Here is a 20641-nt window from a genome sequence, read left to right as displayed (position 1 = left end):
TACATCTGTAATATTTTCTGTTACAGTAATACTGGCTTGTATGTGGCTGTAATATGCGTGACTGTATTGTGTGCCTTTAATTTTCTCTCGCAGTAATACTGGTTTGTATTTCCGTAAAATGCCTGTAATTTTCTCTGACAGTAATACTGGCTTTGATGTCCGTAATATGTGTTTAATTTTCTGTCACAGCAGTGGGCAATCAGCAGATTCTCCCCAGCAACTGATGTAATGTGTGGCGTGCAGTTGATAATCGTGCTTGTGGCGTCTCTCCAGCAAGTACTGTGCAGTTCCCCAGCCAAGTATATTAATCCATGCTGGCGTGCAGCTGATTATTGTATGTGTGGCATCTCCCCAGCAATGGATTTTATGTGCGCGAAAATAAATCTACTTTTAAAAGTCATCCTATTGTAATATCATGAAAATTCGTATATTTAGGAAAACCCCTTCAACGACTGACACTTTACACTTTACCGGGCCAGGCTTCTTAATCGCAAATCTGACATCCTCAGAGTGAACACTTGCACAACAACACACACTAATCCCACCTCTTTGGACAAGCTGGTCTCCATGTCTCAGTACCCGTTTGGATTTTTCGTGCCTTTTGTTTTAAGTCTTACCTCTTTTACAGAAATCCGATTGAATCGACCGCGCGATATTTTATAGGTCCCAACCTCTCTGTCTTGTGTGACACATCAGGCGGCCTTTGAAGCATCTGCTCAAAGCGTCACACCGTGCCCCGCACATGCGCACTTCACCAGAAGACACACACACACGAACACTGGATGCACACAGGGGTTTTATTAAAGAGGATATATATATATATAGTCACACACGTGTGCATGGGAGGCTGCTAAAGGGCTTGAGTGACAGCAGTTCTGAGATATGCCGGGAGGTGGCAGAGTGCACCGACTCTTTTTCTTTCTTGCCTTGCAGACCATTCCCGGGAGATTCCACCTGGCTCTCGTGACATCATTTCTGGGACCGAGCCAATGGAAGGAGTCCTTACTGGCTCCGGCCCCTCTGACGTCACGTCCGGGCCTGAACCAATGGAGAACGAACACGTCCCTGATCCTTATGACCTCACTTCCTGTCTCCCCCTTTAAAACCCTGCCCTTTGTCCTAATTCCTCAGTCTTGTTTTGGACTCAGCTGTATGTACACCAGTGCTGTTTTTCTCATAAAACGACTTTTGCAGCCAGGTTTCCAGATTATACGGGTGGCTGCCCCAAACCTTTATTTGAGTATGTCTCGTCTTTGTGACAATATATACGAGGGGGGACCCAAAAATAAGCGGAATTTTGTTGTTGTTAGGTTGGTACTTGTAGTACGTGGTTGGGCCGATAGGGCGATCTAGTTACACTCCTCACAACTCAGTCTGCCAAGTGCCATCAGTCTGGAAGGTTGTGCTTGTGGTCAGTGAATTTTTTTGTAAAATTAGTTTTGTGCAAGCGTCGTTATTTTACGATGGCCGATTATCGTGAGCAACGCGCAGCAGTGAAATTTTGTTTTCTTCTTGAAAAAAGTGTTGCAGAAACTATTGTTATTGAAACGGTATGACAACCCTGAACCACCCACCCTACTCACCGGATTTAGCTCCGTGTGATTTCTTTTTGTTCCCTCGGATGAAAAAAGACTTGAAAGGAAGGCGTTTTGCTGACGTCGAAGAGGTAAAACAAGAAACGACCAGAGCATTAATGGGCATTACTTCAGACGAATTTAAAAAATGTTTCGAACAGTGGAACAAACAGTTAGATAAGTGTATTTCCGCCAATGGAGAGTACTTTGAAGGAAACTAATTGTAGTTTGTACAGAAAATTAAATTAAACATGTTTTAAAAATATTTCCGGTTATTTATGGGTCCCCCCTCGTATATATATATATATATATATATATATATATATATATATAGAGAGAGAGAGAGAGAGAGAGAGAGAGATGAATGAAAGACAAGCTCCTGCAACCCAATACTTTCTGTAATTCAGCATCAGTTTTCATCCTGACTGATTCATTTTGCTTTAGACATTTCGAGGTATAAATATGTACAAGTAATTGCCTTTTACCTTTGATCGTAACCAGTATAAAAGGACTGGACTTCGGTCTGGAAACTCTGAACCCCAACAAGCAGGTCGGCTTTCATGGAAGGCTGGATTTTGACTAGAAAATTCTGAGTTTGCAAAACCTAAAAAGGAGATGAAATACAAATTACATTTCAGATTATCTGTTGTCATGTTGGCACGTGCAGATGGGAGACAGGGGTGGGCGCTGTATACTAAGGCCTTCTCTTATCCTTCCTCTGCAGAAAGGAAGTTTGAGATCCACTCCATCTTTGATGTCACTTCCGTGTCCGTATGCCTGGACCCTCCCCTTCCTGCCTAGTGACCTCATAACCCGGAAATCGGCCATCTTGAGGCAGTTCTGTGATGAACTTGTGTCTGTGAAGCCATCCCCACAATTGTTGCGTATTTATTTATTATTATTATTTTGTTGATTTAGGCCTTCAATTACGCAGAGTCACCAAGGTGGTATGCCAACTCTTTACTGCTGTGTGTGTCCTGTTTTACACTTTATTTTTTATTGGCTTAGATTGTGAACTCATAAAATATTAATGTACACATTTTTTCAGCTGTTTGACAGCATTGCTTTGCTGCCACATGATTGGCTGACTGGATAAATGCACAGAGCGTCAACTGTACGGGTGTTCTTAATAATTTCCTCACTGAGCGTATATAGACATCAACTTATGATTCCTCCATGATGTTAAAAATGTATTCATCTATTAACTAATTTTTAAAAAATTGTTAATAAGGTCATTAATGAGAACATGTCTGCACATTAGCCTAAGTTTGGGATATGAGATGTACTGTATGCGGGGTCTTAACCTTCTGCAGGGGGAAGATTCGAAAACAAGGCCATCTGACATGGTGGACTCATCTCACAATGAAATGCAAATAGTTTTTATGCAAAAACAAATTGCAGTAATAATTTGCTCACTGTGTGTATATTTATAAGCTTGAATAATCTAACCAGTGTGTATATGCTGGCAAGAATACATAAAATGGAGGCTTGTGACTTTAAGGATACCATGTTACATGGTTAGCTAAAAGTAACCTAACTAACAATCAGCCAGACTATGAGAACTAGTTAGTGGTTTGACATCAGCTGATGCAACTTCTGAGATAAAGAAGCCATCAAAGGGACCTTCTAAAGGACCAGATTTTAAAAAGCATTTTTGCTATTTACCGTTCATACGCTCGTAAGCATCACACCAGGCTTAAGAAGACAAAGACAGCAAAGCCATCCAAAGCAAAGTTTGCTGTGTGAGCCCGATTTAGGGCTGCCAACCATCCTCATTTTTAATGTGCCATTGACTGTCTGGGAGGAATTTATAAAATTTTGAAAATGTCTGAAATTTTGTCTCCTAAAATTTGACATTCTCCATATCCTTATCATTAGTAAAAATTGAAAGCTGTACACCAATCAGCATTTGCAGAAATAGTGCGCACACTTTTTTCCCAGGAATCTTCACTCCTATTCCAGTAGTAAACAACGCAGATATCGACGAGAATAGTCGACGTCTGTCCAACTTGGTTTTTTCACTTCATCTTTTGAACTTGTCTTCTTGTCGAGTAGAGTTCATTATAAATGTTGTTCCTTTCCTTAATTATTTGTAATCTTAATTCACCGTAACTAAGTGAGTTTATTCAAAATCAAAATTTCAATTTCACGTTTTTTCTATGTAAGATCTTATTTTCGATTCTTCTTTCAGCAGCTTGGTTAAACAAGAAATATCACACATCCAGGTGCAGTCCATCATATTTAAGTGCAAGTAAGTATTACTTTGTAATATTTTAATGGAAAATATCGTTACTACCACACATTGTTCCAAAATGGATTAATAATTGCAAATGAATGAATCAACTATTAAAGTTTCAGTCAATTAAAACAAATTACACATTTATGCTGTTATATAATGCAATATCTTTTTAGTTAAAAGTTGATCAAGCAATAAGTCACTTCTTCAAGTAACTTAATAATATTTTCATTATTTTTCCATTTACATAAATTCACGAATACCTGTTATGCCGAAAAGAAAGTGAAAGTTCACAGACGACTCGAACAAAAAGTTTTCGAAAAGGCAGAATGGATTTGATGAATTGGCCGATGCTCCCAAGATTCAATTTCAGTAGCAGGCCGTGTAAAGATTTTTATTTATATTTATCCAAGAACTCAGATTAACTGAGAAAAAGAGCTTCAGTGGAAAAATATAAAAGAATGTAGATAAATGCAAATAAACTAAATTGAAAAGAGAGAAATTATTTTTATTTTACTAGAAGTGAATTTACCATGTGTATTGCTTTTTTACAGGTTTACGACAGTTAAGCTGTCCAAATAAGAATGGAAGGAGTGACGTCTGTTAATTTAAGAGGCTTGATGTATTCAAAATATTTAACAGGGTTATTAGTTTGTCAGTGACTGTGATTGTGGCCATCATATCATAGTTGTAGAGATAAACTGCTACGAAAAGTTTATATCTCTCTATTATATAAAAAAAATCCTTCGATGCGACAAGACTTTTTGGAGACGAGACTTTTTAAGAAGAGAGATTTTTTCAAGTCCCGCGAGACGAGACTTTGGCCATGAGATTTTTTCAAGTCACGCCCTCCACACAAACATTTTCAAACAAGATCACAATCCTCTCGCCTCTCATTCGTGTGAATGCTTTTGTAAGACACAGTTCCTGTGTTCTCAGCTCTTATACATTGTAACGTTTTCCTCACTTTAAGTTCCCAATTAAAGAAGACGTTTTATGTCCAAAATCTTATTGAAGAATTTCATGATAAAGGGTTATCAACATAAAAAATGAGTACACGGACAACACTAGCACCGAGAAACGATGAAGTCAAACAAATTAACGGCAAAAATGTCAATCAGTTACCCGGCAAATTGGTTAAATGCGTCTCAACAGATTCTGCTGAAACGGTTGGTGCGGAAGATGAAAACAACAACTTACAATATCACGAAGAATATCGACAACCGTTAACAATGTCCGGTCTTACAATGCATGAATTACTGTTGAAAGAAGGATGTATCCAAGAAAGGTAATGTAGTACATCTTCCACGGATTACGTTAGACACCAAAGGAGATCTTGATATGCCATTCGTATTAAAACATTAACAGTTTCCAGTTAGACGACCTTTTGCAAAGACAATTAGCAAATCTCAGAGCCAAACATTCGAAAAAGTAATTTTATTTAATAGAGAGAAAGAAACGAAATTCAATCACGGGCAGTTATACGTTGTGTTAATGCCTATGTAACAATCCTCAAGAAAATAAAAATCTGTTTAAACTGTACATCCGCATCACCGTACGCGAGCGGCAGAACTGCAAAGAGGCCCGGGGGTTGGCAAGCAAAGCGAGCAGCGGGCAAAGCCCCCTAGACATTTTAAAAATCCATAAAACAGTATAAAGGCTTATTATGGCATCCTAGGGAAAGGCGTTCTCAAAAGTCCTCATTTTTCGACCCAAATGTCCTCATTTCCAGAGAAAGAGAGTTGGCAGCCCTACCCCGATTTGAATCGTTCCGGTCGTACGTTCCTCATAGAACTGTTTTTTTGTTTTTTTCTTTCTGCAATTAAACATAAGTAATGATTGAAATACAAATATTCACTATTACTTAGTCGAAGTTGTCTTGATTTTAACAGACATTAGGCAATTACTAACAAGTGTTCATAGAATAAAGCAAGTTGATTTAGGTTACGCTCTTTCAGGGGTAGCTATCTTTGGGCCGACCTCCATTCCTGTAACTCTGCGAGAGTTGAATGCAACGGCCACACATGCGCTCACTCAGTGGCGTCTAGTCCAATGAAGTCATCATTGTTCACGCAGGCCCATTGCGGTCCACTCTCCTTGGTTAAATAGATGTCGCACAAACCGTTCTCGTTATATTAACAATGGCTGGATTTTTTCCGGAAAGATCTCACACTTCGAGTGTTTTTCTTTTTCAGAATCAATATTAATGCATACCTTTTTTGAAGCTACAACCGATATACAAGGCCAGAACAATTAAAAAGAATGTTCATGCTGACTTTGTTTCACAATACAGTAAAATAGAATAAAATAACATGTTAATAGCTGCGGACATTGACAATTGTTCTTGAATTAATGATCACTGGACGTTGGCCTTGGAGGAGTTGCCTATAACTAAAACCAGCCCATCACAGACTCACTACCACAAGCCATCACTGACCTGAGCATTGAGGTTCTTCCAGGCGTAAGCTAAGCCGTCCACCCTCTCCGTGTTGCCATCTTGAAACAGCAGCTCGTGCTTGTTGAGCAGTGAGTAGGACTCTTCAACAGGAGTGATGGTCATGTCAATTCGAATCTCAGCATCTCGAATTTCCCTCAAGGCAGCCATGGCATCACGGACATCCTCAAGGTCTTTGATGGGCCGGTGGAGCCTTTTACTGAGTGCGTCAATGAAGGTGTAGATCTCTTCCATGTCGCTGGAGGCCTTCTTGTTCAAGGAGACCCCAAAAGCTCTCTTCCAGTGGCGGCACTCCTGGGTCAGCGCCAACTTCAGTGGCTCCGTCTGAAGTTGCACGGACCCAAGAGTGTAAAATGGAGGCAGGTCGTTGATCTGAGTCTCCAGTTTCTGAACACAAATAGACACCACAGTTTCATAATTACTTCCCACGATATCTTATGGTACAACATTACACAGCAAAATCAGGGAGCCAGCAAACACATACCGTGTAGGAGGAAATGTGGGCGCTGAACTCAGACAGGGACGGGTTGGTCTGCACAAACTCCTTCACCTTGTCATTTGGTTCCTGAAGACACAGTCAGTTTTAGTGTTATCCAGTTTTATTAATGATTATTGGTTATAATGCCAGTTAGGAATAAGCTCTGTTCAAAAACATGGAACTTTAACTCCAAATGTATAAGGATAAGCAATGCGATAAACACCTCAGCCGAAATTACAAGTCACTCAGATTAACAAGAACAGCTTTAAATAAATAGCAGCAACATTAAACTCTGTAAGACATTTTGATATAACAGCGAAACTCAAAATACTTCACAAGCAACAACAGAACAACTACAATGGAAAAAAGGATAGGAAAGACTTTAATGGTTATACTGGCAAAGGTCAATGTCCAACCTGATAACAAATGCTGTGGTCAGATGGACCACCAACAAGAGGAACAGAAAACCTCAGGCTGGCAGGATGGTGGAGAAAATAAAGTAAGTGGAGGAGTTAGGAACGGGGCAGTGAAGAGCTGAATGGCAAAGCAGAGTGCCCTGGAAGAGAGAGAGAGACCACCGACACTGGCAAAACGCGTGTCACCAGTAGTAGAACTGGACTACCTGATAAAGAATACCAGTTCAATGGCATCTGCTATTTTTGTTTCCTTCTCCTCATTCTTGCTCTCCTTTCTGTGTTAGTTTAGCTAAGAAAAAGCCATTTTATAGAATTGTCATCCTGTGTGGCTTTAATTGTATTCACGATCAGCTCAAGTGTGTTTAGTACGTAACAGATAAACAGACATTAAAAGGCGATAGATAGATAGATAGATAGATAGATAGATAGATAGATAGATAGATAGATAGATAGATAGATAGATAGATAGATAGATAGATAGATAGATAGATAGATAGATAGATAGATAGATAGATATGAAAGGCTCTAAAAATAAATAGATTGATAGATTTGAAAGACACTGTATAACAAATATAAAAAGAACTATATTAGATAGACAGATAACAGATAAGGAACTATATAATAAATATATATATACTGTATAATAGGCACCATAAGTAAGACAGATATAAATAATAAAATAACAGATATGAAAGGCACTGTAACATGCATAGATGGATAGAAAGAATGATACATACAAGAAGCATTATATGACTAGATAGAGTGATTGGAAAGACGCAATTTAACAGATATGAAATACACTATATAATAAGTATGAAAGTACTGTATAAGAAATAGACTTTATTTATATACATTTACTTTATTAATCCACGAGAGTGAATTAACCGTATAATTGATAGATAGATATGAAAGGCACCGTATGATAGATAGATAGATAGATAGATAGATAGATAGATAGATAGATAGATAGATAGATAGATAGATAGATAGATAGATAGATAGATAGATAGATAGATAGATAGATAGATTTGAAAGGTGCTGTGTAATAAATAGACATAAGATGTATAATCAGTTATATAATATATAATCTGATATATAATCAGTTGACTGAGCAGTATGTCTGAAAAATGTGTCAGTGATGTAGATGGCTGTGTGTTGATGTCAGACATGATGTCTTATGTCTTGTGAGTTCCATATGTGTGCAGTCCTTATAACTGTTCCCTGTTCTTTCACCTGTAAACGTATCGCACCAAAGTCCCCATTAGTTTACTTAACTTTCTTAAAATCAGAATTTTTTTTTTTAATCCCACATGTATGTATGAGTAGGTCATAGACACGTGAATGCAGGATTTGCTTATTTCTTCAGTAAGCCACAGAACCACCTTTCATTTTTTTTCACACCTCCGTGAAGCGTGTTCAGATGCCATCCACAAATGAATATTTTTGAAACAGAAACAAACCTGATTCCACAAACTGGAGAACTGGGAGAAGTTGTCCAAGACGTCAACAGCATCGGCTTTGAGTGAGGAGACGATGGAGTTGAGCTGGATGACAACTTTACTGATGTCTTTGTGCTCACTCAGCTGTTTATCGAGGGTCTTCAACACAATCTGCTTAGTCAGTTTGCTGTCATCCCCCAGATCTCGTGCTGCATTCTGCTCGATCTTCAAAGAAACAAATTGGCAGGAAAAAAACCTCAATAAAGAGACCCTTTCATGTATTTTCAAATGACGATTGTTGGTGATCCACAATGTGAGTAATGCTTAGTGAATCTAACCAGCATGAGGCACACATGGAGTCAGTGCTTTGGACTTTACATAGCAGCTTTCCACACTGAACACTGTCTCAACACACTGTTTAAGTGCACTGCAGTTCTTTACCTCTTTCTACAAAATGGCCCACAAGCAGGTGAAGTTGACATATTTAGGCTATTAGACAAACAGCCATTTGCATTCTTTATGTTCTGTTAGTAAAAATGTCCAGAAGGCACCCCACCAAGTTAGGATCCAACCATGAGCACTATTCTCAGGTTCTACTATGTGAGCTTGGGCTGGGCATGTGGAGTGGCAAAGATTGAAGTGACGAGCTTGTGCTTTCATCCTCTGCCTCGCTCTCTTCTTTGTGCTACGCTGTCACCTGGAACCTTATCAAAAGCCTTCTGACATCGAAATAAATCAGATCATATGCACCTCTCTCATTGTCTGCTTTTGTTGTTCAGCTGTCCTCTATCCCTGCACATGCATGACACTATATATAAATAAAGTTATCCATCCATCCATTTTCCAACCCTGAATCCGAACACAGGGTCACGGGGGTCTGCTGGAGCCAATCCCAGCCAACACAGGGCACAAGGCAGGAATCAATCCCGGGCAGGGTGCCAACCCACCGCAGGACACACACAAACACACCCACACACCAAGCACACACTAGGGACAATTTAGAATCGCCAGTCCACCTAACCAGCATGTCTTTGGACTGTAGGAGGAAACCGGAGCGCTCGGAGGAAACCCACGCAGACACGGGGAGAACATGCAAACTCCACGCAGGGAGGACCTGGGAAGCGAACCCAGGTCCCCAGGTCTCCCAAATGCGAGGCAGCAGTGCTACCCACTGCGCCACCGTGCCGCCCTAAATAAATTTATATATATATATATATAAATAAATTTTTATATATATATATATATATATATATATATATATATATATATATATATATATATATATATATATATTGTCACACATGTGTGCTTAGGGGGCGGCCAAAGGGTCCAAGTAAGTGTGAAATAATAAAAAATAAGGGATTGGAATGAAGTGCTAATGTCTTTCTCCCTCTTTAAACAGAAAATTAGAAGATTAACCATTCTTTTCCACCCCAGTCCCACTTGGTACCATTTTTTCCGGCTCATCCTACAAACAGAACTTCCAACCCTCACCTGCGGACATTATTTCTCGCCAGCCATGATGACATCACTTCCAGTCCACCTGTGAGGATATCACTTCCAGCCAGTTATGATGACGTCACATCCTGTCTGCCCTCAGCTTCCTTCCTGCCATCATTATTTAAATAACACCAACTGTCTTTCTGTGACTGTCGAATGTTTTTTCAACTTTTTCACCATATCTCAGTTATACAGCCATTATACAGGGAAGCTTCCCCAAATCTTTTTCTTGATTCTTGTCTACTTATTTCGTTACTCTCTCTCTCTCTATTATATATACAGTGGTGTGAAAAACTATTTGCCCCCTTCCTGATTTCTTATTCTTTTGCATGTTTGTCACACAAAATGTTTCTGATCATCAAACACATTTAACCATTAGTCAAATATAACACAAGTAAACACAAAATGCAGTTTGTAAATGGTGGTTTTTATTATTTAGGGAGAAAAAAAAATCCAAACCTACATGGCACTGTGTGAAAAAGTAATTGCCCCCTGAACCTAATAACTGGTTGGGCCACCCTTAGCAGCAATAACTGCAATCAAGCGTTTGCGATAACTTGCAATGAGTCTTTTACAGCGCTCTGGAGGAATTTTGTCCCACTCATCTTTGCAAAATTGTTGTAATTCAGCTTTATTTGAAGGTTTTCTAGCATGAACCGCCTTTTTAAGGTCATGCCATAGCATCTCAATTGGATTCAGGTCAGGACTTTGACTAGGCCACTCCAAAGTCTTCATTTTGTTTTTCTTCAGCCATTCAGAGGTGGATTTGCTGGTGTGTTTTGGGTCATTGTCCTGTTGCAGCACCCAAGATCGCTTCAGCTTGAGTTGACGAACAGATGGCCGGACATTCTCCTTCAGGATTTTTTGGTAGACAGTAGAATTCATGGTTCCATCTATCACAGCAAGCCTTCCAGGTCCTGAAGCAGCAAAACAACCCCAGACCATCACACTACCACCACCATATTTTACTGTTGGTATGATGTTCTTTTTCTGAAATGCTGTGTTCCTTTTACACCAGATGTAACGGGACATTTGCCTTCCAAAAAGTTCAACTTTTGTCTCATTAGTCCACAAGGTATTTTTCCAAAAGTCTTGGCAATCATTGAGATGTTTCTTAGCAAAATTGAGACGAGCCCTAATGTTCTTTTTGCTTAACAGTGGTTTGCGTCTTGGACATCTGCCATGCAGGCCGTTTTTGCCCAGTCTCTTTCTTATGGTGGAGTCATGAACACTGACCTTAATTGAGGCAAGTGAGGCCTGCAGTTCTTTAGACATTGTCCTGGGGTCTTTTGTGACCTCTCGGATGAGTCGTCTCTGCGCTCTTGGGGTAATTTTGGTCGGCCGGCCACTCCTGGGAAGGTTCACCACTGTTCCATGTTTTTGCCATTTGTGGATAATGGCTCTCACTGTGGTTCGCTGGAGTCCCAAAGCTTTAGAAATGGCTTTATAATCTTTACCATACTGATAGATCTCAATTACTTCTGTTCTCATTTGTTCCTGAATTTCTTTGGATCTTGGCATGATGTCTAGCTTTTGAGGTGCTTTTGGTCTACTTCTCTGTGTCAGGCAGCTCCTATTTAAGTGATTTCTTGATTGAAACAGGTGTGGCAGTAATCAGGCCTGGGGGTGGCTACGGAAAGTGAACTCAGGTGTGATACACCACAGTTAGGTTATTTTTTAACAAGGGGGCAATTACTTTTTCACACAGGGCCATGTAGGTTTGGATTTTTTTTCTCCCTAAATAATAAACACCATCATTTAAAAACTGCATTTTGTGTTTACTTGTGTTATATTATATTATATATATATATAAGAAATCAGGAAGGGGGCAAATAGTTTTTCACACCACTGTATATTATATATATATATATTATTATTATAATATATTATATATTATATATATATATATATATATATATATATATATATATATATAAAATTTCATGCACGTTCTCCTAGTGGAAAGCTGATGGGCTCTACTGACTGCAGTTCTACCGCCTTTCCAGGGGTTGGCGCTGTGTCCTAATGCTTTTCTCTCTTCCTCCTTCTGCAGACCAGATGATTGATTGCTAGACCACCTCTGACGTCAATTCCAGTTTCAGTCCACCTGGACCTGCCTCTTCCTGTCAGAAGGACCTAAAACCAGAAGCTATACCATCTTGGGACAGCGTTGTTTTGAATTCACATCTGAAGAGACAACTCTGTAAGAACTGTATGTTTTTTTGGTGGTTTTGAAAAAAACAGTTATACTTGGTGACCAAGCTGGCATCCAAACTTTTTATTGTCTTTATCTTCTTCTCTTACAGTATATATATAGGCGGAGTGGTGGCTCTGAGGCTAGGGATCTGCACTGGTAATCAGAAGGTTGCTGGTTCGAATCCCATAAATGCCAAAAGAGACTCTGCTCTGTTGGGCCCTTGAGCAAGGCCCTTAACCTGCAATTGCTGAGTGTTTTGAGTAGTGAGAAAAGTGCTATATAAATGCAAAGAATTATTATTATTATTAAATTAATTATTATTATATATATACAGTATATATATATATATATTATATATATATATATATATATATATATATATATATATATATATATATATATGTATATATATATCACAGATGGGTCACCCTTTTTAATAAGTTCATAAATTATAACAAGCACTGTGCCCAGGGTACAAACAATAAGTCTCTTGATAACCTTGAAGTCTTGAAATCTTGAAGTCTTTGTCGGGAGCTCTATCCAGGGTGATGCAAGGTCCACTAGTGACCCCATCCTTCAGGTCTTGTCCATCTTTATGGTGGCTATCCTAGAAGGGGCGTGGCCACTGTGGGCGGAGTGTGGCGAGTGTTAGGCACCCTCTCCAGACTTCAGATCTCGACTGGTGTTAAAGAGAAAGCATTGTTAGCATTGTCAGCAATAGCATGCCGTCTTATCCCAGGATGGTATGGATTATCTTATCAGTGCCAGGATGAGGGCATGCATGACAGGTATTATTTTTTTTTTTTGATCTTTTGGAGATATCTTTGGGGTAGCATTTGATGGCCAACCCTCCTAGCAAGTGCCACCATTTTGGGATGCATTATTGAGACCGCAGCTATATCATTTATAGCTGCTCTGTCTGTTGCCTGCCATGTGGTTTGGTGTTGTCGTCACATGTGATTCCACAAAGCATTTCCTGCTTAAGATGGTGGTGCCCATTACTTGGGAGCGAAACTTTTGGATTTTCATAAAAGAAGCCCTTGTGTGTTTATTTTGATGATATGTTTTTTGGTTTGGGCCTTGTTTTGCTCGTGACCTCAGGTTGAGCCCTTTGATTTGTAAATTGTCACCATTTTTGCAGATCATCTTTTCAGGATTTTGACTGTGGCTATTTTTTTGACCATTCCTTTGCATATTGGACTTGGGTGATTCCTTCTTCTACTGTTTCTTTTTTGACCTAGTGCTTGTGACCTTTCGTTTCCATCACTGACACCTAAACCCGAACGGCCATTAAGAAACACAGAGAAAGGTAAAATACTAGAAAAATGAATACTGTTCAGAAGTAAGACAAATCGGATAATGCAGATGTCTAACGCATCATTAATACTTACCTGGAGCTGTTTATGATGCAAATGGGCAAACGTCCACAGTGGAATGTTCTTTGCCATGGTCAACATAGTGACAACGGCCTTATTAATTGTATTCTAAAAGATAAAAACAAAATGACACACTATGGATACACTGGGCAGTAGAAAGTCATCTTTAACAGAGCTAATGTTCAAAAATATTGCTTACAAAAAAAAAATCTGCATATACTGACAGACTCTTCATTTTATTTATAAAATGATAAAACAGACAGTTGAAAGAATTTATAAGCTTGTGACGGCCCGGGTCAGCTCCACACTCCCTGTCATATTCAGGAGCCTCTTGAACCCGAACCATCGATAGTTGTGTGCCAAGAAGAGCCTGGCAAATGAGGACACACACATACCACAAAGGGTAGGTGCAAAAGTGCTCAAGTGCTTTTATTTAAAACCATCAAAAAAAGTGTTCAAATAACTAATGCAGTAGATACAATTCTTCAATAAATAAATAATTCATAAAAGTGAAAGTGAATGCTGAGGTTAAAAAAGCCATTAATAAATAATCCATCAAACCAGCATTAAGAGCACAGGCAGTTTCTTTTCAAATGTGAGCGTCAAAGCTTCCTTTTAAAGGCGGACATCTCCACGGCTTACCCTCTACAGACCTCACAGCACGAGGAGACGCCTACCGACAGGTGCAGACCACCATCGATTCCTGGCTCACATCCCCATTTTTGGGCCCTCGGAAACCATAGGGCACCGTGTGCCGAGTGTATAATTATGCGTTTATTCGACAATCATGCACCATGGTAGATTTTCTGGATTACCACCTGATTTGGTTAACAGTTAACACATTTTTTAGAAAGAAAATAAATCAGCTGGCGACTTACAGTAGTGGAGGAAAGGAAAGCCAAATGGACTTTCTAGTGTGTAGAAAATCTCATTTGAAATAGATAAAGAATCTCAACGTCAAATTTTTGGATGATTCCAATACTTTCCCTATACGTCATATACAAGAAAGCCAGGGAGATCTAAAATGTTGACATTCATCAAAATCTCGACATTCAGATTTTTGCATTGTTATAATACTTCCTCTATACTTCGTATACAAGAAAGCCAGGGAGATCTAAAACGTTGAGATTCATCAAAATCTCGACATCAAATTTTTGGACGATTATAATACTTCCCCTATACTTTGTATACGAGAAAGTCAGGGAGATCTAAAACATCGAGATTCATCAAAATCTCGACATCAAATTTTTGGACGATTATAATACTTCCCCTATACTTTGTATACGAGAAAGTCAGGGAGATCTAAAACATCGAGATTCAACAAAATCTCAACATCGAATTTTTGGACAATTCTAATACTTTCCCTATACTTCGTATACAAGAAAATAATAAAGTAAGATGCGGCAGAAATGAGAATGTGAAGATGGATGTGAGGATTTACAAAGAAGGACAGAATAAGAAATGAGACCATCAGAAGTACATCAAAAGTGTGAGAGATAGCTAAGAAAAAGTACAGGAAAGTAGATTGACGCGGTATGAAGATGTAATGAGGAGAGACCATGAAGACGTTGGCAAGAGAGTGATGGGAATGGAAGTCCAAGGGGAAGAGGAAGTGAGGGAGGCCAATGCAGAGGTAGATGGATAAAGGAAAAGAAGATCTGAAGGAAGAGGGTCTGACTGATGAGGAGGCGCAGGGCTGAGTTGTGTAGAGAAAGTTGATCAAGCACATCAACCCCATGTAGATGTGGGAAAAGAAAAATAGAAAGAAGAAGAATGAGAGATTGTCCGGAGACTCTGATGATTGTGTTTGTCGATGTTCACAGACTTGCTACTAAAGAGTCCATTCCCCGTGGACAGACTTGGTAATCGGCGACATTGCAATAAGCTACTAAGACGTCTACGGGAAAGCATCAGGACAAAATTCTGGATAAGGTGTGCACCCAAAACTAAATTTGGCATCATGACAGTGCACCTTATCCACACCGCCATGCCAATCAAAAAGTTTTTAAACAAACGCAATATGGCAACTGCTTCACGAACCCCGTATTCACCAGGGGCCTCATGTATAATGCCGTGTGTAGAATTCACACTATAACATGGTGTACGGACAAAAGCGTAAATGTGCTTACGCACAAAAAAATCCAGATGCATAAATCTGTGCGTACACCAACTCCCACATTCTTTCGCTACATAAATCCCAGTCAGCGTGAAAAGTAACGCACGTGCACATGCCTGCTGTCCCGCCCCAACTCCTCCTAGAATTACGCCTCTTTGAATATGCAAATCAATATAAATAGCCCTTAAGCTCAGCCTTCTGTGAAAAGACAATGGCAAATGCATGGGGAAAATAGAAGAATTTTAGCGAATACCAAGTGGAAGCAAGGAAAAATGTACTATTTGTTGGTTTAAACAGTGGTATAAACAACAAAAGGAAGTTGATCGAGTGACATAGATTGTCAGAGAAACTCAAAAGCTCAAGTTCATAAAGTCGCAGAGTGCCCAAAATAAAAAAGAAATTGTCACATATCAAAGTAGCCGTGAAAAGGGGAGTCGTAGCCCACCACCTGAGTGTCATATAAAAGCTTATGAGGGTACAGAGGAAAAAAAAGGCACACAGAGGGGAAAAAAGCAGGAAATGTCAACTTTAATCTCGAAATTTCTACTTTAATCATGTAGCTTATTTTGTCATTAAAGTAGAACATCATAAACTTCATCTTAAAATCGTTTAATTTACTAGTTTCTCAAATCCCATCGTAACTAAAGTACACTTTAAATGCTTTGTTTTCTATGTGTTCTTCTATGTGCTCTATGTGTGTGAATTACTACGTGCTTCTGGGTTTTGTCTTCCTCCGACAGGACACAGAATCCATTACATTCGTGAATCATTACAGCTCTCTTAATAATTAAAATACTGAGATGTATACGTGATATCTTTTTCATGATGATAGGAGTTAAAGTATGTTATTAAACATGGGAGCATGGTGGTGCAGTGATTGTTCATGTCTCACGCAAGATGCTTGCTGCGCCGTGCGCAACCTTTGATGAAATAATTTATTGCAGCAGTACTGCCTCTCTCAAACATACTAACCCCCAATTCCTGTCCTTACTTTTCTTTCTCCAAATACCCAATCGCCACACAATCAGCTCTGTAATAGACGTTAAGCCATCTGTAAGCTGAGAACGCCGGTTCTTCAAAACTTTTAAGGAACATTGAAATATCTTCGTAGTACGTGTTTAATTATTCTATACATTCAGTGTCGCGTCAGACCCAGCAAGAATACAGCACGAGGCAGGAACAATCCGTGAACGGAGCGCCAGATCCTAGCTAGCGTAGCAACACCATGTACTCACATGTTTAATTATTAACAATATATATTATTTAAATGCAGTTAAAGTTTTATCTGTACAATATAATAAACATATTTTGCTGCATTTCATCTTAAAATGATATCGTCATCATATGTAAATACACGCTTTATGAAGTGGCTCAGGTTGTGCAATATTATAACTGTGGTGCAAGTTTACAGTGAGGTGATTGTACTTATAAGTACAGACAGTTCTATTAAGGAGCACTTGAAGAACTGATTGAGTGTGTTTAGAGTTCTTGGGATGAAACTGTTTCTGAACTGTGAGGTCCGTACAGGAAAGGCTCTAAAGCGTTTGCCGTATGAGAGCAGTTCAAATAGACAGCATGGCTGAGGCAGCGTGTGCTTGATGCTGTATACCGATAATTCTCAGCTGTAGATCTGTGATTCACACTCAGATACAGTGATATAAATATTCCGAGTGGTGCAGTGAGAGTAATATGGAAAAAGATGATCTGCTGTGGCAACCCCTAACGGGAGCTGCTGAAAGAAGAAAAAGAAGGTGCAGTGAGAGTAACAACGCTAAAGCAGCTATGGTATTTGGAATACTTTGGCTATTCCCTGGACCATTATATTGTTACAGGTTAATTACAATCGGATGCCTTAAACCAGGGGTGTCGAACTCCAGTCCTGGAGGGCCGCAGTGGCTGCAGGTTTTCATTCTAACCATCTTCTTAATTTTTGCTGCTAATTACTTCTTTTAATTAGCTTGACTCAGGCCCCTTAGTTGTTTCTTTTTCCTTAATTAGCGGCCAAACAATAATGCGACACGAAACAAGCGGCCACATGACCAGCTCACCTGTGCCCATCACACAGAATCTGAAAACAGAGAAAAGTGGAGGTCTCAGTAAGGCTGATCTCTCAGGTCATCAAAATTTCTTGATGGTGTGCTTAGAAAAAAAAGATAAAATCATCAGTTTTGGAAATGTCTGCTGTGGTAGAATGAATAATTAAATAACGGCTTTAATTAACAGCAAGCATTGGCTTCTCATTAAGAACCTGGTTGGAGTTTGAAGCCCCAGTTTAAGCTGGTTATCTGTTGGCTCGTTTCACATCTCATTTCTGTTTGGCTGTGATTTAATGTGGAAACGGATCAATTCAGAGGACTGAATCCTTAAAAGCAGGGCTATTATAATGAAGGGAAAAAAGTGAATTAGCAGTGAAACTGGTCACTGATGAGGAAAAGGGTGTAGAATGAAAACCTGTAGCCACTGCGGCCCTCCAGGCCTGGAGTTCGACACCCGTGCCTTAAACTAATAAACAATATGCAGTCAATTTCAGTGTATATGATAAAGCCGCGTCAGGGATGTGGATCTAAAAAAGAAAGGGTAACCACACAGGAACAGTAGCACTGCTTTAATGCTGGGTGCCGCCAGTCTGCAAAACTGAGCGGAGAACTTGCGTATGCCAGGGTTGGAACTACCGTCGAAATGTGCGTGGCTTTACACCAAGTTTAGGTTTTATACATCGCAATTTGAGCATGGAAACATTTGTACGCAACATTTTTGTGCGTACGCACCGTTTATACATGAGGCCCCAGATCTCGCTCTCTAGGAGTTTTTTGTAGGCCAACATTAAAATGGAAGATTTTCTACCCTACCCTTCTGTCTCAATCACAAAAGATATCCAGGAAAGAGCTTAGAAGGCTCTACACACAGAAACAAAAGCTGAGTACAGGAAATGTTTCCAGAGTTGAGAGAAATGCTCGGACAAGTAGATGGCATCTTAAGGGGAGGATTTTGAAGGTGACTAAAAGGCAATTACTGTAAAGTGTTTTGTAGAGAAAAGCCAAGCAAAATGACACCTTTTATTGGCTAACTAAAAAGATTACAATATGCAAGCTTTCGAGGCAACTCAGGCCCCTTCTTCAGGCAAGATGTAAAGATTACAAGATTAAGAGCAAGATTACATCTCGCCTGAAGAAGGGGCCTGAGTTGCCTCGAAAGCTTGCATATTGTAATCTTTTTAGTTAGCCAATAAAAGGTGTCATTTTGCTTGGCTTTTCTCTACATTCATAATGGCTAACACGGTACAACACCCTAGTACTGTAAAGTGTTTTTAAACCATTTCTGGGAATGTTCAGGTCCTCCCTTGCTATAGTAGGCAGAAACTTAGAAAGTTTGGAAAGAAGCAAATATTTCTTCACTGCAAGTATAATTGATCTGTCTGATCATTGAGGATGCTGACATATTTAATAAGTAAAATAACTGTCAGCAGGAGAAGTTCATAAGTTATAATAAAAAAGTTGCAAATGAAACATGTATGGAACCGAGTGAGTAATAAAAAGATCTTATCAAGATAATGAAGTGGAGCATAAATAATGTATGGCGCAGACCATGTAACAAGGGCCTCCTTCACCCTTGGAGACTTTCAAAGGCTTTTATTTTTCCACCCTTTTTATCACTTGTGTTATGATAGTCAGTACAAGAAATAGCTTGTTGGAAATTGTTTAAAAGGAAAATACAGTAAATTGGCATTCCGGAGAATAACCACATAGTCGGGCATGTTCAAATATTAATGTCACATTCACACGAAGCGTCGCGTCCAGACGTGGATGAACTGTAGACATCGCACTCGATGAGATTCAGATTACACTGGAGGAAAAAAAAAAAAAAAAAAAAGAGTCCCCGGTAACATTTAAACTGATAAATATTTCATCATAAAGAGGAAAATTCAAAGAGAAAAAAAAAATACAAAGGATTGCACATTATTAGCATTCAGTGTTAGAAGATGGGGGAAGCATTTCTACATCACTGTAATGAAGAATAAGTGACCATAGGTGTCCTTTGCATGTAAATTTTAAAGTATTGATGGAATGGCGAGGTGTCTCCAAGCCTGAACTCCATCTCTCATGTTGTTTGTTTGTCCTCCACATGTCTGTGCTGATCAAAGTGCATTGATGGATGTCACCCCTCATTATCCACAGCGGGTAGCTGGTATTGTTAGATTTTGATGACACCGTGAGTGAGTGTCCAATGTGCATACCCTTTCAAAAGTACAATCAGCGCCTCTTCGTGAATAAATTGTGAACATTAAGGAGTGAGCCCCTCTTGGTGTACAGAGCGTCCACTCTTTTACTTTCATAACTAGCACCTAGCGGGTAATGGCACCCACTCAGTATCCTCACAGTTCAACGACTATTCCTCCTCTGTTTTACTTTCATTAATGGTGCCCACTCATTATCATCACAGTTTGATGACCGATTCCCCCATGGTGTCCGTTGCTGGCTCGCCTACAGAAATACAAAAGGCCCTCCTTTATGTACATACAGCGGACTTTAAGGATGGAGCCCCCCTTGGTGTATGGAGTGTTCACACTTTTACTTTCTTAACTGGTGCTCAGTGGGTAATGGTGCCCACTCAGTATCCTCAGAGTTCAATGAGTTTTCCCCCCTCTGTTTTACCTTCATTAATGGTGCCCACTCATTATCATCATAGTTTGATGACAGATTCCCCCTCGGTGTCCATAATGCACCCCTTCAGAAACACAATTGGCACTTCTTTGTCAACTAACCGTAGACATTATTGTCTTATTTCTATGACCATGGCGGGTGGGTCCTCCTCAGAGTGCACGCCCCTTCAATAGCACAGATGCCCCCCACTTCC

The 20641-nt window shown here is 39.5% G+C and overlaps 1 protein-coding gene across 1 annotated transcript in view; it reads right to left on the bottom strand.

Annotated features, from left to right (window-relative positions):
• LOC114644108 (dynein axonemal heavy chain 5-like) overlaps positions 1-20641 on the bottom strand; it is a 424175-nt gene that overhangs the window by 304821 nt on the left and 98713 nt on the right. Inside the window, 5 exon segments of the mRNA XM_051928807.1 lie at positions 2060-2178; positions 6248-6652; positions 6750-6830; positions 8620-8823; positions 13687-13779. Of these exon segments, the coding sequence (XP_051784767.1) occupies positions 2060-2178; positions 6248-6652; positions 6750-6830; positions 8620-8823; positions 13687-13779 (902 nt within the window).

This window comes from Erpetoichthys calabaricus, chromosome 6 (genome assembly GCF_900747795.2).
Source record: "Erpetoichthys calabaricus chromosome 6, fErpCal1.3, whole genome shotgun sequence".
NCBI lineage: Eukaryota > Metazoa > Chordata > Cladistia > Polypteriformes > Polypteridae > Erpetoichthys > Erpetoichthys calabaricus.
Note: the sequence above shows the minus strand (reverse complement) of the source record. Positions and strands in the feature narration are given on the sequence as shown.